Here is a 26,179-nt window from a genome sequence, read left to right as displayed (position 1 = left end):
TTTAGGTGAGAGACAGGACTTTTCTTCTGTCTGGTAGTTTAGCTACTGGTTCAGTGAACAAGGGATTACATGAGTGTGTTTTAAATGTGCAGCTCTTTAAATCCCATGTTTTCAGTAAGACAAACAGAAACAGTTCCTCAGTTCAAACACAGTCCTCTTCATATTGCCTTCCACCTCAGTTTTGATATCAAATCAACATTTTTGGCTGTCTGGATTATAATGTCACTGGTGTGTGTGTGTGTGTGTGTGTGTGTGTGTGTGTGTGTGTGTGTGTGTGTGTGTGTGTGTGTGTGTGTGTGTGTGTGTGTGCATATGAAGACTCCTGGTGCCCCTCTGCAAACATGTCAGCTTAATCTGTGCTGGCGTCTCTGCAGTTTAAAAGATTCCAGGTCTGCATAACAAACTGTTCACTTTAGATGGCTGGTTATCATGGACTGAGCCTCACTCATAAGTCTTTATTTGATACAGTGCAAAAGTCAAAAGGTGTGTACACCACAATTCCTATTATCTCAGATTTTTTTTTCTTAACTTGCACTTTCTCTATTTTTACATTTACCTTAACAAATACAGCATTCCTCTTTTTTATTGTATCCCATTCATCTTTTCAGTTGCTGCTCTTAACCTCACTGAGTGGCTTGTCATTTTTAAACTTAATTAAGAAACATGTAAAAAAAAAAAAAAAAAAAAACATGAAATCGCTGACATAATTACATGCAAATTGAAATTACGCATTTAGAATTTTGCCAAATTAATCAATGACTTGAGAGGCAGAGCTCCAAGCAAACTTACTTATCAAATAAGGGGAATCTGAGATATTTAAAAGTATGGACAGGTTTATATAATCTGACCCTGTCTGTTACAGAGGCAGCAAATGAGTCTAATCGACGGCCGCATATACATTGGAATTGCTGTCTCAACCTAACTTTGGATCAACCGGGATCGACATAGAAAAAGAGTTAAGGTGGGACTAAACTCTGCCCATATAGCTCTAAAATAGAGTGTAAATATTAGGAATCAGACGAACAAAACAAAGAATCAGAATTACATTTTCTATTTGTCAATCTCAAGAACATTTGACATTCTAAAAAGTTCCAAGCATAATGGTTTGAAGTACCATAGAAGGCAAAGTAAGAATCTTTTTCTAAGTAGAGTTTTTTAGTCTTGTGACATTGGGGGAATTTTCCCCAGTAATTGAAAACAGTGTTTTCACTGTCTTGGTAACAAATGTGTTTTACAGTTTTATTTTATTCTTTGTGAAATAATAATAATAATAATAACAAGACAATAGTGCACTTGTCTTGTTGTGAGAACAAAATATTGTGTGATCAGAACGTTGACACATGATTTACCCATTATCAGAGACACAGCCCTGTAGAAAAGTACAACTCGTGTTAGCGGAGGAGGAAACCGATTTGCATAAATGTTTCTAAAATCAAATTTTCAAAAAAAGATCTGACATCAGAGTTGAAGGGAGCAAATTCGGAGCCATTATGGGCAACTAAAATAAAGTTTTGTGAGCATTAGTAATGTCTCGATCATCTCTCTGTCTTGTTTTGATGTGATGTCATTTTCCTGTTGTAACTTAATAGCACGCCTTCAGTGTGGACTGCCAGCATTACAGAGTCGCTGATAATACCTATAAATATATCTGAGCTGAAGCACAGCCAGGCCTGTCCGTCTATCTCTACCCATCTCAACATTTTGGAATGTATGACCTTACATAGTCATATTTGAAGACATTTTAGCCTGTACCACTCTGATACAAATAATAACAAAAAGTTTGTATGATTGATTTTGTGCAAATTAAACTTCAAACTCTTTAAATTCTGTGTTAGCAAATCCTATAATGTCTTATTGGTTCAGAATCATGTATTTAGTTTAACTCAGTCATTACTTGGTAACTGATCACTTCTTCTAGAAGCTTTCATTGTGGAGTTCGGGGGTTCATTGTATTTTCAAAACTCATTCACATCATTCTTGTTCCAATATATTCCCTGGTGTTGGTTTCTTTCCTGCTCCTCCATGCTTTCTCTTCATTGTTCTCTCCATTAATCAAGTCCTGTGTGTGCATGTGTACGTGTGTGTGTGTGTGTGTGTGTGTGTGTGTGTGTGTGTGTGTGTGTGTGTGTGTGTGTGTGTATGTGTGTGTGTGTGAGTCTTTGTGTGTGTGTGTGTGTGTGTGTGTGTGTGTGTGTGTGTGTGTGTGTGTGTGTGTGTGTGTGTGTGTGTGTGTGTGTGTGTGTGTGTGTTGTGTGTGTGTGTCTGTGTGTCTGTGTGTGTGTGTGTGGCAGGTGCTCTCCTCAGGGAGCTGTCTTGGCCAGAATAGAATAAGGATATGAGTATGGGATATGTGCACTATAGTGCACCTGCAAAGACCACACAAACACACAATGCACAAACACACATGCATGCACAGGCAAAAAATAAATAGAGAGGAAATATTACATCCTATTGCACATTTCCATTGCATTCCACTGACTCTTTGAATAATAGTAAACAAAAAATGCCTCAGTAGGAAAATAAGTAAGAAACTTGTGGGAGCAAGTTGACAAAAAGGTGTTACTGTTGATGTGCATTCACTGTAACTTCTCTATAACCTGCATGGTTAAACCTCTTTCTCCCTCTCTTTGAAAAGGTATCAAGCAAAAAAAAAGTTCCCAGCAGAAGGCAACACCAGGCAATTGTTATCATAACTGCGAAACAATATACAACTTACAAGACTTGGTGTTGGAGAACAATAAAGACAGTATCAGAAATAATCAGACATAGAGCAGAAATTAAACAAACAGCAGAATTAACAGGCACCAGGAAACATTTATTTGAAAGAAAGAAATCAGTCAATTAATCTGTATTTGTATAGGCCCAATTCTTCACAAATGTTAACTCAAGACAATTAAAAGCGGGAAATATTAATAATAAATATATTAATTAGTTAAGAAAGTAATTGTAAGTTGTAGCTCAGTTTTTAGTTTCATGTTGAACAGCATCTGCTCTGTCCCTGAAGTACTGAAGCCACTGTATGTTATCACAAGTGTTTAGACAGTTGGGCAGTAAATAGACTGCTCTAGTGCTACTGAACTCTCTTTCTCTCTCTCTCTCTCTCTCTCTCTCTCTCTCTCTCTCTCTCTCACACACACACACACACACACACACACACACACACACACACACACACACACACACACACACTTTGATCCTGTTGTCCTCCTCCCTGGAGAGCTGTGGTCTTCATTCTCTCCTGCTGGCTGCTGCAATGACTGCAGGGTCGTGGGGTCTCCCTGATAAGACCGCAGGGGTTTTGTAAAGGGAAGCTTGACTTTCAGAGCACAGGAAACAGGGATGAATAACCCGGAGGAGAGTAGAAGAGTAGGGAGTGAGGTCGAATGAAACTCCAAACCTCCTGCGCATCTGATAAGGCAGCACACATTAATGGAAGCGTAAAAGAGAAGGTTAGCCGGAAAATGTCAATAAGCGCCCAGAGAGAAGAGAGTTAGGAGCAAAGAAGGAGAGAGAGTGAGAGGGAAATATAGAGAGAGGGGGAAAAAAAGAATCTATCACTGAAAGATCATGCATCCTAAAAATGTGAGGCTGAGGGGAACAAAGGCAATGAATTATCAATGAAAGAAAGACTACAGTGGCACCCTTGAATAGGTGATCTTTGACACAACACAATGACGCTTTGAAATGGAGAAGTTCACAATCATCGAAAAACACCAAAAAGATTTATAACCACCTCTCCTGCCAATAGCCTACTAACTGAAATGTGTTGTACTTTCTGCTCATTGACGTATTGAGCGGTTATGACAAAGGAAGTGTGGGAGACCTCAGGTAGCTCTGTGTGGAACCATTGATTTCCACTGTCCGCATACGCCTGTTGATGGATAGGGCAGCGCTGGAGTCATTAGATACATTCTCTACCTGCATCTGAATACACACACTCAGAAGAGTGTGGTGTGATTCTGGACAGAGAGAGAAAGAGAGTCTATCTGCAACTTTCAAAATCCATAATCATACATTTATTTAAAGTTTGTTTAGTTTAAACCTGATTGAGATTAACAATCCTTTTTACAAGAATGTACTGGCCAGGGCATAATTAAATGATCTTAATTCAATTCAAATCACTTTATTAACCACATTTGTATAAACACATCAGTGCATATACAGTTAGCATACATGAAACCACGGTACAAGAAAAAATCTGACACACACACATTTCACACAATGTCCATAGCGAAATCCACAGAGGTGAGTAAAGACTGTAAGCCATTATAGATAAGGCATGAAAAAAAGGAATAATTATTATTAAAAATATTACTAACCATTTGTAAGTCAAAAGAAAATGTTCAAATCAGAGGTGTTAAAATAAATGAATAAAATCAGGATGTAAATATGATGATAGAAGATGTAACTAACTATTTTGGTTTGAAGATGTTCTCTATTGTCGACCACTCACTTCAGTCTACTCTCTGGTGCGACCTTTGTGCCCTACTGTCATGAGGACATATTTATGGAAGCTGTGTGAACCCAGGGCCGAGGTGGAGAGCTTATTTTACTGATTTTGCCATAAAACACTCAGCTTGGAAATTGACAGACAAGGCAGGGGTTACCTTTGGGATCTTACTGCAAATTGATCTGATGGACAGTTTGTGTTCCCAAGAGAGAGACACAGGAGGAAAAAAGATAACATGGTGACACAGACACAAAATCATGCATCTTCACTCCTTTAAGGAGTGAAGATTATAATAAGTTAAATGTGGCTTTGTACACCATTTATCTTAGTAGAGCTCTATTGGATTGAACTGTTTTGTTTTTTTCAGTTCTTTTTAAATATGTGTTTATATGTAAAGGTTAAATTGGATTTGGCTTTTTAGTGAATTAATTATTGTAGTGAATTATGCAATACATGGTGTTTTTAAGATATATGCTTGCATACACATTTCACACACAGTTAACTAATCTTCTATAATAATAATATTTTTTTTTTTTTAAAACACAACTTTTCGGCCATGTAAAAGTTTTCTCCTTCTGGCACATACAACATTGCACTGTGACTTTTACAGTGTACTTTTGTCCCTCATTTCTTTCTATATTTCATGATAAAGCTCAAGCAGTCTTGGATCAGGTTAAACTGCCATGTAACGTCAGACTTGGCTCCGTCTTTCTCATATGTTTAACTTTTCTGTCATTATGAACACATCTCTCTGTTAAAAGGAACAAATTGTCCTGACGTCAATGCAGACATTTGACATTCAAATGATGATTGAGTCAAATGGTCATTTTGGCCACTGAGCTGGAAAATGTAAACTTTTTTAAAAGGGCTAAGTTAAGATTTTTCTATTTTCCTTCTTGGTAAAAGAAACTGTTTACTCGTGAAGACGATGTGCACCAGAAATGAGCAGAATTAGTGGAAAGTGTTGAAAAGAGCTGCAGAGGTGGAATGTTTGTTTAGTGAATGGGATGAGATTTCTGACTCCATCATGAAGCCCGAACCTCTCAATATGTCTTTGTGAGTGGGGACACACACAGACACACGGTCACACACGCATATAATCTTTAATTTCATGCATTTCTTTCTTTAGGAATATAGCCACAAGCTGGAGGACTGTTCTTTATTTTCTATCCAAAACACACATTTACATTTACTATAGATTAAGATAGACAGAGGTGACATCTTCAATGGAAGATCGGTCTTACTTAAAACTCCAAATCTGATTTGATATCCGCATCTGCAAACTCCCATGTTCCCACCTTGTGGAAGAATGTTTTTCACCTCATGAACAGATTGGATGTGCAGGCATACCCATGTTATCATTTAGCTCTACTGTGACCAACAGTGTAAATAAAGAAGGCATGCCATAGGGCCGTAGAGGATTGTGCTGGGTCTTTCCAGAAAGCCTGTCTGGAGAGCTAAAAAAAACTGGACCGTACTGGAAACATCAAAAAATATTACATCTGACAGACTGACTCTGACACCTTGGTCTGGGGTAATGACATACAGGCCAGATATGTGTGTGTGGGGGTGTGTGTGTGTGTGTGTGTGTGTGTGTGTGCGTGTGTGCGTGCATTTGTTTTGGGTATGTGTGTTGGGAGGGGGGATCTGTAGAACTCAAATTTAAAAGTCAACAACTTCGTTTGTCGAAGCTAAGGGACCTCATTCCCTCAGAGTACCACACACAAACACATATGTACACACAGGAGGTCACAATCAAAATTCTATGACTTGTTGGCCTTTCTCCTAAATGAAGCTTTTTTACGGATCAGCGAGCCCATCAGCCTTTCCTCTTCTCCTCTTTGCTCAAATCTTAGCAATTATATTTGACATGTAACATCAATAATCTCATTTATTTTCACGTCCCTCACTTTCTCTCTCTCACACATACACACATACATGCACGCACGCACGCAAGCACACACACACACACACACACACACACACACACACACACACACACATACACACACAGAAGGGTCTGCTCACTCCTATTCTCTTATCTGTGTCTGCAGGAAATGTGAGCCACACAGCATTCGATAAAAACAATTTTTTGCACCATTGATCCTACAGCACTTGTTTCTGCCTCTTGTAGTTTTTCTCTCCTCCATCTCCTGGTCCTCCTCTGAGAAAATGTTATTTCTTGAGATTAGTTGTTAAACAATGAAGTAAATACTAGGAGATAGCTTCATTTTACAAAGTCACCAGAGAAAAATACATCTTTTTCTGCCTGTGTTTTCTTTGCATCACTGCTGGCATTGTCTCCTCTGAGTAAAGAAGCCATGCAGGCTCAGTGGGTGCCACTTTTAACTCCCTCCACTACAGTGCCACGGATCAATATAGTTAAAGGCCCCCACCTCCCCACACTTGGCCTCTGCAATCATTCCCTGCTCTGTGTTCTGCTTCATTCCCTCCATCAGCCAGGTTGTTGTTTATCCTATTATAACCCTAATTGCAATGCTTATGGTAACCTTTCTTCAACCTGCTACCCCCTGCACTAAACTAATGGGTAATGGCACAGGAGGGCTAATGCAACCAAGCTAATTTGGCTGAGCTTAAATGTCCATATGGACACCTTAGTTGAGCACAATGCCCACGTCTATCATTTTGTTGTTGTTTTTTTCTCGCTTTCTCTATGTTGCTTTACCTTCTTTCTCTGATAACTATCGTAGCATTAGTACTCAGTGTGCTGGGTGGCTCGGAAGCAGGTTGCAGCTAATGAGTTACCTCGTTGCTCCGGCTTTTTAATTAGTGTCGAAGTCCTAAGTGTCCCACGTGGACCCTTCACCAGCCCCCTTTTCTTGTCATCCATCACCCTCTCCTTTTGTTTGCCTTTCATTTACATATATGCACCAGCCCCAAATTAGCTAGTGCCTCGTTAATTGGACGTATGGGGTAGTAAATGGATGGTAGTATGATGGGGTATAGGTACAGTCAACATGTTTACCTCCTAAAATACGCCCCAGGACCACTAAGACCCAGCACACGGGGAGGTCATAGTTAGTACGCCCCTCAGGCTAAGAAGATCCATTGTGTTGTTTGGAGTAATTAGAAAAACTAACAAGCTCAAGCCCACATTAAGAGAGATATTCTGTACGTAAACACACTCATACATACGTACAAACACATAAAGAAGTTGTTAACATGAATAGATTACATTATGGCCATTTCTATTGTGGTTGTAAATGCATGTAAATGTGTATTAATGATGCCTTCGAGTACTGAATTATTACAAAAATAAACACAAAGAGGTAGGTGATTACAGTTATACAGGCCAAAGGACAATTATTTACATTTAATGTGCATTTATCCATTCATCCTGACTTTACATAGTCTATCAAATTAAGTCTGCTACGCTTGTATTGACTCCTTATGGCTGACCTGGTCGATAGTAAGTAATAGATAATGATGTCAAAGTGCTGAGCGATGAAATGTTGCACCCTGGGTGTCCTCAGTGTTACTGATTATAGTCAAACAGCTTCATGGATCAGCCTTCTTCCCTGACACCAGTTTCATGCATCTTCTTTTTTAGATTATCTATTATATTAAAAAATCTAACATTTATGATTATGTAAAATGTTTTAAAGAGATAGCGCCATTCAGGCATCAGCCAAACATAAAACAATAAAAAAAACATTACATTTAGTAAAATAAAAGTTTTTAACCTAATATAGACAGTGTTTTATCTGACTCTCATTAAAGTGCCAGCTGTAAATCATCTCCCTATACATCAGATATATTCAAGAAAACATTTAAAGGCATCATCAGTAATCTTAAAGGTAAAATCAGAACAAGATAGATCCTTAGACACTTTCAAGTTTATTACAAGGATCTTGATTACACATGTTAACACAAGGTCTTGTGTTAAGTTGCTGTGCTTTTTCAAATCTGCATACATCAGCAAAAACAAAGCTTTTTTTCTGTCATCAGGAAAAATAATGATTGGACCTTTAAAAGAAAAACATATGTGGGGTAGTAGGAACCATTGCAAGTAAGGTACATTGACTGATCGTATGTTGGAACAGCCATCTTCAAACATCAAGTGATATTCCCAAGAGAATAACTGTGCTTCATGCCCTTTACGTCTTTTCTCTCTCTTTTTTTTGTGGTTGAGGTCTTGTCTAATGACCGCTTCCAACAGGCTCACTGTGTGAGGTATATCGTTTTGTTTGTTCCCAATGCTGATTGGCCAATTATGCCTGATTGTGTTCCTTGAGGGGTGCATTCTCCAAGAGTTGTTAGTGAATGGCCAAATTATGCCTTAGCTTTTAATGGGTGCATTGGGAGCCCAGGATCACTCCAAAAAGTTGTTTTTTGTTCTCTGCAAAGCCACAAGTAACTTGTGGTGACATCATTATTAGTCAAAGGATAGTTTGAAAGTCATTGTTATTTTCTAGTGTGACTTTAATGGCGACTTTGATGCCAAGGGCCGTTTGAGCTTTAATGAGAAGTTTCCAGGTGGCAATTAAAGTTGGATATGTATCCTTTATATGTCCTTTTCTGACCCCACTGTACAACTGTCTGGCATTGTAAGACACAAGGCATTTATAGTTCTAACTTAATAATTAATTTCTGCATATAATCATTGATGCTATGGTATAAATAGTCTCCTGTTATTCTGCAAGCATTAAGTCTAGTGCTGGATTCAGTGGAGCCTCAGTGAGGTTTTTGTCTCTGTGTGTATGTGTGTGATGAGCTGTAAAGGAAAGGATGTAGTCTGACATGGTTGAAGCAGTAATAGAGCAATATTTTGTTTCACCTCTCAGTAATCCCCCTCCATCCACTCACTGTGTGTGTGTGTGTGTGTGTGTGTGTGTGTGTGTGTGTGTGTGTGTGTGTGTGTGTGTGTGTGTGTGTGTGTGTGTGTGTGTGTGCGCGTGTATGTGTGTGTGTGACTTTATGTGTGTGTGATTGATGACACCACTAATGGTGCGTCTAAACACTGGCAGCCCTGTTATCTCTTATCTGACAGAGAGGAGAAGGCTTGTGTCAACAGCTGCTCCTCCTCCTCATTTATCTCTTTGTGTGTCTCCTTGCTTGCTAGCTTCGTCTTACCCGTATTTCTTTCCTCCGTATTATGAGCTCACAGAGTGTTGGTTCATTGTCATGTATGATTGCTAATTGCTTTTTGAGCAGCCTATTATATTGATTAATGATACATGTTTAATCATGATATAGTGAATGATTAAAGTGAAGAAATATCCTGAACATACTGCTAAATTACTTTTATTTTCCTTTTTATGAGCTAATAATTGTGTTGGATAAATTGTTTAAAATAGTCAACCAACACCCAGAGTTGATTTGAATTGTTGAACTCAAAAAGGCAAATAAAATTGTTCAAGGCTTTATTTTCAGTCCATCCATCCATCACTATTAGTCTCCTTTCTTGTCGTTTCCTGTCTTTTCCTTTCCATTCTTGTTTTTTCCTTTTCTTTCCTTTCCTTTTCTTTCTTTTCTTTCCTTTCTTTTCCTTTCCTTTCCTTTCCTTTCCTTTCCTTCTTCTATAGTCTTCTACTCATCCATCCTGCAGTTTATCCAGCTTCACAGCCATAGGAGATTAAAAAAAGGGCCCTCAAGCCTCCTCATGCAGCTCCACAATGGGCCCCATCTCCACCATGGGTCTCAATCACCTTAATGCGCCCGTTTAGCCATTAGCTTCACTGAGGGGGGCCCATATCCATCCATCCCTCCATATATCCTGTCATACATTAAAGGGCAGATTGATAGGCATCAGCCAGGCCTGGGCCACTGACACACACTTAATATTGTGTCTAACACAAACCAGATGGCTGCGGGGCTCTTTTGAAACACACGCACACATGATAGACTCACACACTGCTACCACAGGCCTGTCATAGAGGTTGCCTCTCTCAGGAGAGGGGTTGATCTTCCTTAATTAAAAGTTGGATATATGGGCCTCTGAGTGGAGGTGGTCAAGCAGGATCCATTACCTGCACACTGGGGCCCATCAGAGCCTGAGATAGGGCTGACGCTTAAGATGACATGATGGGGGATGGACATAGTGGTGCTGTGACTCTGACTGCACTGCATCTTGGGTTAAAACAAAAAAGAAGAATGAGAAAAAAAAAGAAGAAGCAGTTTAGGCGGTCTAAGCATGAGGTGGAAGCCGAGAGAGCTAAAGCCCGGCTCAGGGCAGGAGGTGCGAGCCATGATCTCAATAGCTGTATTGTGTTCACACTTGAACAGGGGCCAAAAACCCTGTGAAATATCAGAGCAGAGAGAGGGAGAGAGAGAAGTGTGGAAATGAAACAATGGTTTACACAACAGTGAAATAGGTCTTTTCCTCTTGTTCTCGCCAGCAGGCCCAACACTCAGAGAGTCAGCTTTATTGGCCCTCCTGGTCTGGCTAGTCTCAGCCGCTGGTGTGCCCTGCATGTGTGTAGACAGTCTCTTAGGTTAGTGTTGGACTGAGACCCACTCCGATAGGCAGACTTGTGTTCAGCAGCCACACACAGAGCATTGGTGAGAACACACACATGAAATTATCCTTTGGTAGAGATGAGAATAGCCAGATATTCTTCTAATCCTGTCCAAGGAGAGTAACACGTCTCACAGCATCATGTATGCCTCTGTGGCTGCAGCTAATCCTTGTGGGCAGATCGCTGCTCATTACAACCTCAGGACAGTATGGACAAAAGTTGGATAGATAGTCTTTACATTCCACTTTTACAGAAAGAGGAGAGAATAAAAAATACCCTTGATTTTGTTAAATTCTTGATCATATGTTAAGCGTAATACAAAAAGTGTTGGCTTCATTATTTACTTCATTATTTTATTCCACATCCTCGAAAAAGTCTTTCCGTAAAGATCGGTCTGTAGAAATCAGGTACCACTGATATTCATACATGTCTGATGCTCAGGTAAGTCTTTCCGGGGGGTGGCGTATTTGGTGATTCCACTTCTCACATTCAAATCGGCTGCATTAACTAAGATGGAGTGAAGGTGATGGTGTCACTAGAAAAGAGAAGACTACAACAAACTGTTTGTGCCTCTCAGTTAATTTTTCATCCTGTATAAACTCTCCACTGTTCTGTCAAATCATTGATTTTGTAGGATGCCACAACTTTTTACAGAGCAGGGACCAAATGACATTTCACCAGAAACGTACTTATAGGCTGGATTTGTTGACAGTTCTGTTTAGTGTCAGTCTCTTTTCTTGAGATTCATGGAATGAGGTAATAGATGAGTTAAAATGTTAAGACTAGCTTTGATTTGATACTGAGCAGTGTATGCACGTAGAGGGGGGGAAAAATCTCTTTCATTTCATATTTGGAAACTCCTGTTGTCTGGTTTTTATCACAAAAAATAGGGCCGTAAATGAATACTTTAAGTCACTGTGTCTCTATGTCCCATTTTCTCTGCTCCCTCTCCTTTCATCAGTCACTGCTGGATCACAAAAGCAAATGTTGTTGTAGGAAGTATTCCTTTATTCGGGTGTTAATAAATAATTTATGGTGTTACATGTTCCAGAAATTTGTGCTGACCACCGCTTCCTTATTCATGTTTGCACAGTTCCAGGAATTGTCCAATTTTGTGTCTCTCTTCCGATGTCAGTGGATAGAGTGGAGGTCAAGTTGTGTTGGTGTTGAATGCACACTTCCTTCGACTTATTATTTGTCATTTTTCTTGGCATGGATGCATCAAGCTTGATTGATTTAGTTGCTTTGCTTGAGCTCAGGGAATTTAATTTTACATCCCAGCTACTTGAACACACAAAGGAGAAATCTGTCAGTGCTGATATGCAGATTTGGAGATCCATATTTGACCTCCTTTTTGTTGTTTTCTTTTGTGTAGAGCGCTTTGGTTCATCTTTTCTAAGGAATTCAAAGTATAAATATTGTCAACTGCAAGAAACAAACATGTGCAAACACATGCACATGCAATTTCTTTCTCAAACCACATATAGCACTAAACGAGTCAAAAGAAATATATATTTATAGACTTTTTGTATTTGTTTCACACTAACAAAAAATAAAAAAATGTTGTATAAGTTTGCATTTGTAAGTTGTTTATCTGTTTGTCTGTGTGCAGACCATTTTCTAGACAAGCTTAGCAGAAACATCAAACATAAATTCTCATATAAAATAAAAAACACTTTGCTCATTGTGTTCTTTTGAGCCAATAAACACATTCCTTACTATCTCACTCTGCCTTTACTCAGGTTATACCTTTACCTTTACCTATTATCTTTTTACAATTATTTAAGCTCACTTTAAACCATTATACATTTTCTCCTTTGATGCTGTGACTTCTTCTACAAAGGGCCTGAATGAGAACGTTTTCCATCACTCCCATGGCTCCCATTGAGTGAAGTGTGTGTGTGCTCCTGTTTGTCACATACATAAGTCTAGTTTTTTAAACACTATAGACAGAGTGTGTGACGGTCATGAACCATTCATCTATTTCCCCGTTTACACTGCACCTGCTTCACTGTAATGAGCCAATATATCTGCTCACTAATTGCCCTAAATACATATCATAAAGGCCGGCCTGTAAAAGGCTGTCCAACAGTAAAACAGACATGGCATGATGGTAACCCCGAGACACACATGCACATTGAACACATCACAGGTACATAAAAACACACATGTAGAAAGGTAAAAAGTAGTTCATGTAAGCACATACACCTGCATGGAAACACAGCACATATAAGATGGCATACACATTTACTCACACAAGCACACACACACACACACACACATACCCTGCTACACACACTCATCCAACCCTTTTTAACAAGGGGCTGTAAATAACACAAAGCCATTTAATTAATGAGGTCCAGCCTGAAAACTCGCTACTTCTCTTTTAAAGCACACACACTTCCTGTTTAAAGTTACTCTTACCTGGCAACCCAGCACATGGCAACCTGCTTATTGAGAAGAGCTGCAGGGGTGCGGAGGTGGACATGGTGGCGTGATGCTAAAAATACCAGAGCGTGGCTGCACATATGTTATCACTTGATACACACATGAAGAGCTTCTGTCCTGTTTTCAATTCAATACACAAGCACACACATTTGCCAATAGTTATTTTAAGATTTTCAAAGCAGAAGCTATGCAGGAGCTAATTTAAGCTTTTAGATGATCTGGTGGTCTGGTTTTTAAATGATCAAAAAGTATTATGCTAAAGTTGGAAAAAAACGTTTTTGATATTTCTTCTGTCAGTTGTCTGTGTAAATCAACATAACTGAAAAATATCAGAATCATAAAATGTTTGATTAAGTTTTTCTGATATAAGGACAATCGATGTGGTTTCAAAATTAGATTTGATGTCACAATGAGGTTGTGAGTGTGGGAGATTGACATTTTTCACATGCTGTTTTCAATGCGGCACATGTGCACTCACCACAAATGATAGCTTTGTGACGGTGACTGTGGAGACCCTGATTTAAGAGAAGCAAGTTAGGTCATTAATGAGCCTGGCTAAATTCTGAAACTCACAATGCAGGTACATACACACATTACACACATTACACACACACACACACACACACACACACACACACACACACACACACACACACACACACACACACACACACACACACACACACTACAACCCAGATGGCTTTTACAAGGCCCCAGGCCCTCCCTGGCCTGCCCGCCTGGTTTTTAATTATGTCGATGGCTGCCCAGCCCAGATAAAATGGGTCACATTAAACATGCCTTCACTCACCTTCACACACACCATGCATACACTGACACAATGCTAACACACACTCCAACCTGACACACAATTAAACACCTTGCAAACCTACTGCAAGGAATACAACAAATACACACACCTTTTTTTTTAACTGCAGTGTTCTCTTGTGAATTTGACAGACAATAAATATGTGATATTCAACACGAAGGCCCTTACGTGTGTGTGTGTGTGTGTGTGTGTGTGTGTGTGTGTGTGTGTGTGTGTGTGTGTGTGTGTGTGCGTGCGTGTGTGTGTATGTGTATTTACAGCCTGTTTCCTCTTTAGCTGTCATTAGGCTGCCAGACATAGCTACACAGGTGTACTATAACCAGCATCAGTAATTGCCCTTACACATGTGTGTATGTGAGTATGTATGTGTAAACACACACACTTTCTATTTTTAAAGGCTCAATCTACACAACCAGTATGGCTCCTCCTGATGACACACTTTTACTTTGTTCAGCTGCAGTTAATATGTCTTCTTACTTTTAAAGGAAATATCTCATTTGCACACTTTTCCATAAAAAATGTTATGCCAATTTATCTGCACAACCAAATTCCATGCTTCTACTTCGCCTGACACTTTGCACCATTATTTGCAGTTATTATTTTTTGTGTGTAGTTGACATGTAAAAGTCAGGAGGAAGGAGAAAAAAAAAAGAAAATGCACAGTTCAAAGAAAGGCTCATACATGACATTGTCCAGTTAATTCTGCTAGGTCTTATACCTGTTCAAACCTCCGGCCTAGAAGGCAAAATTAAGTAATAAAATCAGAATCAGAAATACTTTATTAATCTCCTGGGGAAATAAATTAGTCATTGATCCCAAACAGTGTCAACTTCACCATCAGAGCAGTGCTGAGAATGCAAATTACACTGGATGAAAAATATTAAACTTGAATGGAAATAAGATTTTGAATAAACTGAAGAAACTAGAGCCTTACAAATATAAAAATCAACTCACCTGGATCTTTCCTGATGTGTTCGGTCACGCTCCATCATTTTTTTCTTTATGACGTCGTACATGATCCGTGTGTGGTGTACTTTTTTGTATTTTGCATCAATAGACTAAATGAGAAAGGGTTGCATTTTGTAGTAAAATAATTAAAAGGCCTCTGATTGCATAAAGTTGAATGTGTTAAATGTTTGGTTTTTTTGGCATCAACAAAGATTTTTTTAAACTTCTGAGCACATATTCAAAGTCAAAAACTTTCATCTGCTATGTAATCATGCCATTGATATAATTTCCTTACCAACTTATTGAGAAAAAACAATGAACATTTTCTAAAAATCCAACCTACATTTATATTTTTTCACACATATTTTTTTTTTATAAAATTAATTTTGCTTGACATTTTTGTGAACAACAGATTCATTTTTCTCCTTCTTATTGGCCTATATTTTTTCTTCCTTGATACATCAAATGTTAATCTCTTTCTCTTGATGTCTCTGGATCCCTCTTTTATTCTCTTAATTTTCTTTCTGCTCCAAGAGAAGGTTCATTGACAGGACCCCTTGTGTACTTGTCCACCTCTCACGTCCACCCACACACACACACACACACACACACACACACATTCTAACACACAATAATTTAGACCGTTGAGTGATGTGGTAGGGTAGGGTCATCTCTGCAGGCCTCCATCAATCACACACAGGCACACACACAAATGTAAATCTGCACAAACACATCGGAGGCTGTGGGGATCTGTACTCTGTCAGCCTCTTTATTAGTCTGAGTGTGTGTGTGTGTGTGTGTGTTAAGGGGCCTCCCAACTAGAAACAGATCCTTCTCCAGAAAGGATACACACTCTCACACACACTTCTTTATTTCTTGTTAGTCGTCCTGCACCTTAATTTGCAACACCTCTAACAACCAGCTCTGCAGCCCACTTCACGGCCACTCAATCTATCACTGTCACTGCTCCGTTTCCATCACTGGTGCTCTTATTCATCAGGGTACTACAAAGAGTGAATGTGTGCATGCAATACTCACTTTTTCTACCATGTTTTTATTGTGTTTTTAAACATATTTCATGTGTACAGCTGCAGAAAGATGAGGGAAGTTTTATTTGCACTTCTGCTCTTCTGCTGGAAGAAATTTCATTCCAGGCTGCCCCCTAGCTGCTTCAAGGAGAAGTGCATGCAATCTCTTCTCATTTTTTCCCCTCTCTCTCTGCTTGTGTTGTATAGGTTAAAAGATATTCTTGATTTAGACAGATTAAAAGCAAGATTCCAGATTGAAAAGAAACCTGTCATCTGTCCCAATCTTCGGACTTTCTCTTTGAAACAACTTATTTTCTTTACTTGTCGACAGTCTCCCCAGAATATAAGTGTGTAAACCAGGGGAGAGTCAGAGAGCTTTCTTTATATTCAATATATTATTTCCTGTTTTCAAAGGACCGAAAAGAAAAAGATGAATATTCCACCTAAATTATGTTGCCTCTTTCTATGATAATCACTTAGAGAAAAGCAAGCATTAGTAGATGTATATGGATGGCCTTTCCTTGTTACTTTTCTTGATGGCGCCTGGTGTTTAAAAGTCAAATTATCACTGTTCACTGCTGATGTTAATGCTGACTTCTAGATCAGCTACAGTGTTTTATAGAATAGAGTTGCAACATTTGTAGAGTTCAAAACAATGACCCTGCCTATCACAGGCACATTCAGTACACAAATACATGCAAACAAGGGTGTGTTCACACTTTGAAACACGGGGCAGAGCAACAGAGTACTTTGATCACATTTCATAAAAATATCCCCATATAGCCAAACAATAACCTAGCAGTTATATCACACATGCTGTAAGTCTGCTTCTATCTCCATCTCACATCAAAATCACAATCGCCACCTTTGCTCAGAGCTGCCATTTCTATTTTGTGCCCTCCGTCGGACAGAAAATAATATGTACCTTGTCACCAGCATCTACCCGTACGAGCAACTTTCGTCTACTAATTCAGCCCTGCACGCCACACACATCCGTCAGATATAACTGGCGGAGGAGAGGGCATGCCGAGACATCCATTAAAGGTTCCTAGCTGTCAAAGGTTCCCCTTTGTGTTATGAGGAGCAATATAAGTGTCGAGCTCTTATCAGAGCTTCCTGTGGAGTTTGCCCTGCATCCTGTCCACTCAGAGCCGCTTCTCTTTTCACTCCAGTCTCATTGTGTCTGAGTGCACATACATGTGTTGGTACATGTGTGTGTGGTGTGTGTGTGTGAGAGATATTTTTTGATGATGCTGTTCAATCAAAGGAAACTATACGTCAAACTCTGATATGGCCATTTAAGCAAATCAGTGAAATAGAAGTAAATACAAGTATGAACAAACATCAGAAGAGTGATTGTTTTGGCCCCTTTACCTGGACAAAAATCAAAAAAAAATAATAATATAAAAAAAAAGATATTGTGATCATTGTTACCCAGTTACCCAGGGGAACTGTCATTTACAGCTAGATGTGTGTGATTCCAAATAAGAATGTTTAGGGTTAGGCTTTTATTTGAAGCCTGTGTGATCATGTGACCACTAGATCTGATACATTATGGTCTGTAAATTGCCTAGTTTTTCGTACACAAAAAGTATCGTATATCATTTGAATCAGTCAAGTTTTAGCTGAATCCCTGAACAAATGAAAAAATTAAATCAGCCAGCTTTGTTTGTTTTGTTTTGTTGAAACCCTTTTGCACATAAAGCTGCTGAGTTACACCCAGGTCCCCCTCCCCCTTTGACATTTGGGGGGGGCAGGGTTAGAATGAAAAAGGAAGGTAAATAAACAAACAATCAGCTGCAGGCTTGTTCGGGCTCTCCTTCTCTGTTGCACCTCATTTGAAGCCTTATAAATCAGGCTTCCACCCGGAGACAGGGTGTTAGCGTGCCTCAGAAACAAAACACACACACACACGTGCACATACAGAAACATACAACACATAGGTCTGCTGTTCATTAAGCCCATGATCAGACCCATGAGTGTTTGTATTTTTTATTATTTATTTTTTTATTTTTTTATTTTTTTATTTTTGTTTAGGGGGGGGGGGTGAAATCTGTGTGAATGCTACCTCGCCTGATGTGTTACATTAATGCATGTGAGTGTGTCTCCCACAGTTCTTTCTCCCAACAGTAATTCCCCCTAAAATAAGAGAAAAGTTCCCACCTTGACTGCATCTGGATCTTAATGTGTTCATTAAACATAAAGGAAACCTGAAGCAGGTCCCTGGCCATGACAAGTGCACTCTGACTCCACCGCCTGCAGAAAAGATATTGGGTGGAGTAGTAGGTGTGTAGGCGGGGGTATGTCTGGTTGGCTTTCAGTGACTGTTTTCACACATAAAATAAAGGCCTGGACTTGATCAAGCCGGGTGTTTTAAGTTGTAAAGTGGAAGCAGAAGAGGCAGTAGCTGTAGATGTAGGGTGTGAGGATTGATACATTTCAGTTTTTTTTATTTATAAGCTCTACCAGTGGACATTATCTGATTATTTTCACCACAGTATTTCAGTGTGAATCACAGAAAATACCTAAACCAAGACTGATTTGTATTTCAATATCTCAAAATCAGCAAAACATTTACATAAGCAGTAGGCATTGTTGTTCTAAAACAGGAGCATATAGTGAAAAGGGGAAAATCACACCTTGGCTAAAAAGTTGGGTCACACGCTGTTAGCTCAACCATGCGCAACACATTGGTCTAAAAAAAAGGTTGCAGTATTTGTATGAACAAGCACGGCAGTTTCCCACACCTCCAAACCAGACCCATTACATATTTATTCCCCAAACTTGGCACCTGCAACCCCCACCCACCAAAATACACCTTCTGCACGCGCTCACCCAGACAACAAGAACATGACCATTCACACTTTATGAGCTGGGGGAAAAAACACACAAACATGACTTTAGAAAAGCAGGCCAGTTACTGAGGTTCATGAACTTTGCACATCTAAAAACGTCAGAGGGCTTCTTGGTTCTTCTCTATCACACCTTGGTTTCCTTCAGCAGACATTCGACTGTGATTATGAGCGCATAGAGTCAAGCTAGAGGTCTGGACCCGGACCGGGCTGATTGGGAGACGTAATTAGAGGAGTTGCTCTGTCTCAGTCTAGTTCTCCCCGGAGGATTCACACAGGCTCAGTATCACATGCAGAGCTGCACTGAAATCAGAGCTTGAACCCAACTTTGTGGAAAGGCTGCCAGATTCCCCTGCACCTTGGACATCTTACAGATATAAATTCAGACAAACAGAGGACCCAGAGGACTTCCTTAAAGATCTCTTTACAAATGTGTTTCATTAATACTTAATCATCATCCAATAGCTGCTGTCTAATGACTTATAATCTTTTACATTCCTGTGAAAAATGCAGTCCTCTTTTGGGAAAACCTAAAGCATTGTTACCCTTCCTGGTTTTTCCCTCACTTCTTGCTGAACAATAAGCCCTCTTCTCTTCTTCTTCTCCTCCTCCTCCGCTTCCTCCTTCACCTCTACCTCCATCCTCCTTCATTCCCTGGGAAAGCGGGTAACATGAAACCTGCTCTCGGAGTCTCAGGGGGGGCGAAGGGGTTACAAAGGGTGATCAATATGTGCCAGAGAAAGTCTTAAGACAAGTAAAAGAAGCCATAGTTTCTCTACTCCCTCCCCCTTTCTCCTCCTCTTCCTCTTCCCTTGTCCTGTTGTCAGGATTGACAGGGTAAGGTGGCTCTAACACCCACTGACATGTTGCTGCTGTTTGCCTTGACGTTGGTTGACATCAAACTCCTGGCACAGTCTTTTTTTTAAACCCTGTTGTGCATCCTTAAAATGCCTGAACCTCCATTGAAAATATCATTTTCAGAATTGTGCCAGTCCCAGTTTTTGTTGTGAATTCCCTATACATGTTTCTAAATTGTATCTCTCCAACAGGTGGTCAACGACATGGGCAACATCAAGTTTGCGCTGGACACAAGCCTGGATGTCGCTAGCAACAGCTGGCTCAAATACATCCGCTCTGCGCCGACATTCGAGGAGCAGAACCTTGCCGCCTGTCACCTCACAGGGGACCAGGTGAGTGACATGAGCGAGGTGTCCTGGTTCAGTTGTGTGGGTGTTGAGAAGTGAAACAGCATTCTTTTGTCAGCAAGTTGCCTGAGTGAACACAGGGGTTGCGCATTGTTTAGTGTCAAGATGGCAAAACGTGTGCACTGGTAATGAGCAAGGAATGGCTACATTGTGTGTTTGTGTCTGGGCCAGTTGCCAGTGCTGATAGAAAATGACCCATGTTAAGAGGCTGAAGAATAGCCTGACACTCCTGAGTCCAGTAAGAACTCTTGTGCAAGGCATGGTCTTCTTCTCTGAATGCAGAGAAGACAGTAGTCTGTACCTTTTTATGCTTTGTATGTCCATCTTCTCCCCTCTCTCTCTCTCTCTCTCTCTCTCACTCTCTCTCGCTCTCTCTCTATAAGGCATTGGAAAATTTTGGAAAGATGCCAAGCCAGGGCCCATAAAACCTCAACTGCTTAACTAGGCCCTAACCCCGTACCCATGCAATGTGTCAAGTTACTGCTGCAATAAAGTATATTTCTCTATTTCTGTTGATCCTGCAGATGCTACTTTTTTGTAGATGCTTTGCTGACTTTTGTCCCAGTTTCTGCAAAAAAAAATAAAAAAAGTTGTTTGGACTATATTTGATGCGTTACACCATATTATTAAGATATTATACATGCAGAAATAAAAAATCCAAAGAAATGCACAGACACAATTTATGACTGTGGAATGACATTGCCAATTGCATCTATATGACTTGAATCTGTTTCCACATTCCTGTCACTCTGCTCTTATTTGTCTCCTAATCCCAGCCTACATGGCTCTTTCCCATTCCTGTCTCCCTCTCTACCCGCCTGTTCCTGGTCGTCTTTGTCTCCTTCCTCTCCTTTCTCTGTCCTCATGTCTCGATCTGCCACCTGTCACTCTGTCACACAGAGGGGACAGGCTAGTGTGTCCATTTAAGCTGCAGACATTAAGCCTGTCCGATAGAGAAAAAAGGGGGCTCGGGCCAAGTAAGAGAGGGAACACACAGGGGCCTCTGAGATTGACAAGCACCAATTGGCTGGCAACACCAACCCGTCTAATCCTTTTAAGATTTTCACATCAGTGCCCCCTGCCACTGCCACACAATGTCAAAGAAAGAATCAGGGCACTGGTGAAAATGGTGGAGAATTATCGGGCCCAGAAAAGGCCACGTGCACAATTGTTTTTTGATGGCTTCTGCGGATGTTTGTACTCAGCAAACAGCTTTGCTTTTGTTGGCCTGGCATAGTGGCTCACAGGTATGACCCTATCATTTATTTACAAACACAACACACATGCACACATAGCCACTCAGTACAGGATTCATAATTGATAAAGAGTATTCCGTTTTTTTTCTCCGTCTACTTTTGTATCAGCATTCACAATGCATGAGTTTATGGAAATATGTGCAAACAGGGCAAATTCAAATGCAGGCAGTAACCTTTTAAAGAGCAAGTGGATAATTGATTTGTTTATTTGTTTGTCATTAATGATGTAAGATGAACAAATGTGTGCATGATGATGCATAATTTAGATATTTATGGTCATGCAATAATTTGGAACTAACACAAGAGGAATGTTTGTGTCTGTCAAAAAGATGTTGTAGTGCTTTGTGTATGGAATCTGAAGAAAAAAACATTTTATAATCTCTTTCTCAATCTGTCCACACACAAACTAATTTCAAGAAACTGCTCTCACTTAATCCTGTTTGCAACTTTATACAAACACAATATCCAGTTACTTCCAATGGTGGCCTAAAAACAACATTTTTTTCCATAGTTTGTGGCTCAACAGGAATGTGTGCAGATGATTGTGTGTGTGCGTGTGTGTTTTTTTGTGTGTCTGTGTGAGTACATTTAGCCCAATTAAATAGTTCCATTTCCCCTAGATTTCCATCAACTACGACTAGTGTGTAATAGAGCCCATTCAGTGGTTCTAAAGCGATGAGGCCAAGGGGTGGTGTGTGTGTGTGTGGGTGTGTGTGTGTGTGTGTGTGTGTGTGTAGTTGATGAGGCTTTGTCAGTCTGTCATCTTTTGTGTTTTGGAGCGGAGTCCTTTGCCATGCTGTTTGATCTGCCCCTCTACCCCTGGATGGATCCATCAATACGTAGACACTTGTGTGTGTGAGTGTTTGTGTGTTTGTGCATGAGGCCACAGTGGGGGATTATTGCAGGCCCTACGGCTGGCATTGATCGATGATGCATCTGTCCGCTGAACACTGGACAGCGAAGGGAAAAGGTCATGACAGGTCTGAGAGTGGAGGCCTTACTGTAGGATACACACACACAGAAACCTCTCTCTCTCACACACACACACACACACACACACACAATTTCAAAGACATAAAAACAGGGATTTAGACTGCTGTAGACAAAACATTTCAACTGATTAAAACATCTTAATTTATGAATTGATTTAACTGATTGAAAATAAAATCCGATTTGAGAATGTCATTCTTTATTAGACTGTAATAAATGTAAATGAAGAAGATGTTCAATGCTAAGTATGAATTCAGCAACTGAAGTGATTTTCTTAATAAATAGAAAGGCAGGCCTATATAAATGTTTAAATGAGATATTGAAAGGTTTTGCATTGTGTTTAATCATGTGCTTATTTTCGTGTCTTGAACTTTTTTATTATTCCTGCTACAAATATAAATCAAAATTATTGTAGAAAAATAAGATAAGATAAGATAATCCTTTATTTATCCCACAATGGGGAAATTTACACAATAATAATGTTCTATTATGAATAATTCATAGCGTTTTAATTAACCGTGGATGCATGTGCGAGACATTTTCTTTTTTTTTTCTGAAGTGAAATTTAAATTTATAAGGTTTAAGTTACAAAATTACCTTTTTTTTTTCTCCATCTAAACTTAACCCCTCAATTAAACGAGAACAAAAAATAGGCTTTTCTTCGTCGGTATAGTGCAGTTACATTTGGACCAGACTGAGAGAAGGACAACAAAATAAAAAAAATAAAAAAATTATCCCGATTTGCCTTTTGATACATTTAATGTTTTACTATGCCCCATGATCGAATGCGCCTGCATGCAGGTTATTTTTCCGCGTGTTTGGCAGTGAAGAAATGAGTGACAGTGAGAGTGCAAGTCTCTTTAGCTGCTCAAGACATTTTTCACATCAATAATAGATATATCAAGCGGCGGCTCCGATCGGAGATGCGGGGAGGGGTCTGCGCCGCAGATCCCTCAATCCTTTTGGCTGAAGATAAGACGAGGAGGAGTGGCCGACGGGTAACCGACAGAGCACCAAGGGGCAATCGGCAATCACTAATGGGAGGGAGAGAGTCAGAAAGAAAGAGAGAGAGACTCATCATTATCAAAGACGCGCTCACTGACTAGATTAGAGAGTAGCCCAGCAGAAAGACGTCAGGTTTCATCCAGCCACAGGGAACCATCGCCGACCGTCCGCAGCGCGTCTGGCCGCCCCGCGACCTCCTTTCCCCGGCCCTGCCCGCTCCAGCGCCCCGCTCCCTCGTCGGTTCTCCTACTATGGGTTGTGTCGCCAACTCCAGCGGGACTGAAGTGCTCCTGCAGCTGGAGGCTCTCCGCAGCGCAGCGCAACTTTCCCAACTCCTCCGTCTCACGGAGAAAAGAAAGGTCAGGTCGTAGCAGTGCAGAGAAAGTTTCGCAGCATTTTATGCATCGTTATGCAAAATAATATTTCAAGTAGTAGCCTAATAATGTGCTATTATTGGTTTTTGGCCTTTGCTCCTTGTCTTATCCAAAGCGCACTAAGTCTTGAAGAAAATTTCACAGACCTGTCTGTGTTGAGGGTGACTCAAGTGTGTGTTAGTGTGTGTGTGTGTGTGTGTGGGGGGGGGGGGGGGGGGGGGTGCGTGTGTGTGTGTGTGTCTGTCTGTGTGAGTGTGTGTGTCTGTGTGAGTGTGTTTGCTCAGTTGACATCTTTGTATTGGTGCAGAGCGCCCCCATGTGTTCACAGTTCACATCCTCTGACTACAGCTCCAAACTGAAGCTTTGCGCTGTGATGCTGAAAGAAGCTGCAGTAGCCTACTTTCCATCGGAAAAACACATATTTAGGCTACTCTTGATGTGATCAAGTTCAATAAGATTTATTGAGATTACATTTATATTCGCTGAGAAAGAGGATAATTTGCTTCGCAGAGTTGTGCATGATGAATGGAGAATGGTAAAGGCCTCGGCTCAGGATGGCCTCGAATATTGTCTTATTTTAGTTTTCTGCGTTTCTTGATTTTCTTCTCAAAAAGGAGAAAAAATATATTTCATCATTCAGGCTCAGTTTTTTAAATTCAGGTATTAAAATGTTGTGAAAAAAACCGCATGAGAGCAGCCGGGCGGGTTGGTGTTTATTCTTTCACCAGGTTACATTGCAGCACTATGTATCGTCTGAATCTCGTTAAAAAAATGAAATGGGAAAATCTTTGAAACACGCAGATGTACTTTTTATCCCTTCAGGTTTTTTGGGGATTATATTTATTTTATTTTATTGTATAATTTAATAGAGTTTGAGGCTTAAATGACGATAACAAATGATTGTGTTGTATAATAGGCCTACATTCAGATTTATCAGCCCAGACACATTGTAAAATATTGTGAAATTATTTTACATTTCTTATGAACATCTGATTAATATGCAAATATTATCAATTTCAATATAAAGCTCTTCCTTGCGTTAATAAACGTGTAACGTTCCATCTTGACCTGAAGCTGAAGTATTCCTCTTTGTTTCTCTCTCTCCTCAGATTTATTATAAAGCAGTCCGGGACATTGAAGCAGGGGAGGAGCTTTTAGTGTACATGAAGGACGGTATTTTCCCTGAGGGATCCATGGCACCCAACCTACAAGGTAAGATGAATGCGCATCATTAGTGCACATTTTAAACAAACTCCATCCTGCATCCTGTGCTGCTTTCGCGGCCAACTCTCTATAACCTTGCTAATGTGAGGAGAAAAAAGACACCATCTCTTCATCCAAGTTTTTTGCTCCTTAAGAAACCTGAATTATTCGAATCATAAATTTCCATGATGGAATTAAATACCGCATTAAAGCTTCTGGTTGAAGGTCGTATTGGAGTTGTCATTTAAACGAGGCCTGCCAATCATGAGGTCTACTGCTACAATGCTGCAATGTAATACTGTATTAGGGCGTCAATTGGCACTTGTCATCTTCCATCCTCACTGAGTAGAAATTTTCTGTTAACGGAAATCCAACATCAGACAGAAATTATGAGGAAGCCCTGTCCTTAAGGATGTAAAGTAAATTGAGAGTTTGGAAGTCTATGTACCCTATCCCAACGATTAACATTCGCAGTTTTTCCCAAGAGATCGACTTTTTTACAAGTTTTGTGGCCATTAGGTTAATATTGAAGCCAATCAGATTAACGGACTCGGACATGCGTTTGGCTACCTGCAGGAATCGACCCCCTGCCGTTTAAAAAAATAATGACACATATATTTATAAAAAAAAAAAAAAACATCAACCAAAGCTGATCAAACCTTCATTTTAAATATTTATTTATTAAACCCAATTATTTTGCAGCCCACGCTTTAAGTTAAAGTATAAATTTTTCAATTTCCTTTCGTTTGTTTATGTTTTTTTATTTTTTTTGCAATTGCTATTGAGAGACACAAATCCCATCCCCTTGTTTGGCCGCGGGGTCAGTCAAATTATTGAAATAATTTGATAAAGGTCCTTAAGATGTCTCTGAATTTATTTTCCAGATATATTGTCATGCATATGTGTGAGTTATGACTTAATTATTATTATATCATTTTTATTACATTGACATCTACAATCTTCAAGCTTGAGTATGTGAAGTGTATAAAAGTGTTTTTGTGTGTTAAGGTGCTCTCCCTCACATGCTCGGAGTGGGTAACCTGAGTCACAATACTCACTACCTTCCAGCCGTGCCTCTGTATGTCAGACTGAATATGTCCAATATGTTATCTTAT

General features: G+C 39.8%; 1 protein-coding gene across 9 annotated transcripts in view; it reads left to right on the top strand.

Annotated features, from left to right (window-relative positions):
• The window catches only part of prdm16 (PR domain containing 16), a 169,944-nt gene that overhangs the window by 125,536 nt on the left and 18,229 nt on the right, over positions 1-26,179 (top strand). For 8 of the 9 annotated variants that reach the window (XM_065960958.1, XM_029279738.2, XM_065960959.1 and 5 more), the window contains exons 4-5: positions 20,081-20,221; positions 24,971-25,073. In XM_065960958.1, coding sequence (XP_065817030.1) covers positions 20,081-20,221; positions 24,971-25,073 — 244 coding nt within the window. Of the gene's footprint in view, positions 1-20,080; positions 20,222-22,621; positions 23,847-24,970; positions 25,074-26,179 lie in introns of those variants that run through there. The other variant, XM_065960963.1, reaches the window with a different exon arrangement.

This window comes from Labrus bergylta, chromosome 12 (genome assembly GCF_963930695.1).
Source record: "Labrus bergylta chromosome 12, fLabBer1.1, whole genome shotgun sequence".
Lineage (NCBI taxonomy): Eukaryota > Metazoa > Chordata > Actinopteri > Labriformes > Labridae > Labrus > Labrus bergylta.
Note: the sequence above shows the minus strand (reverse complement) of the source record. Positions and strands in the feature narration are given on the sequence as shown.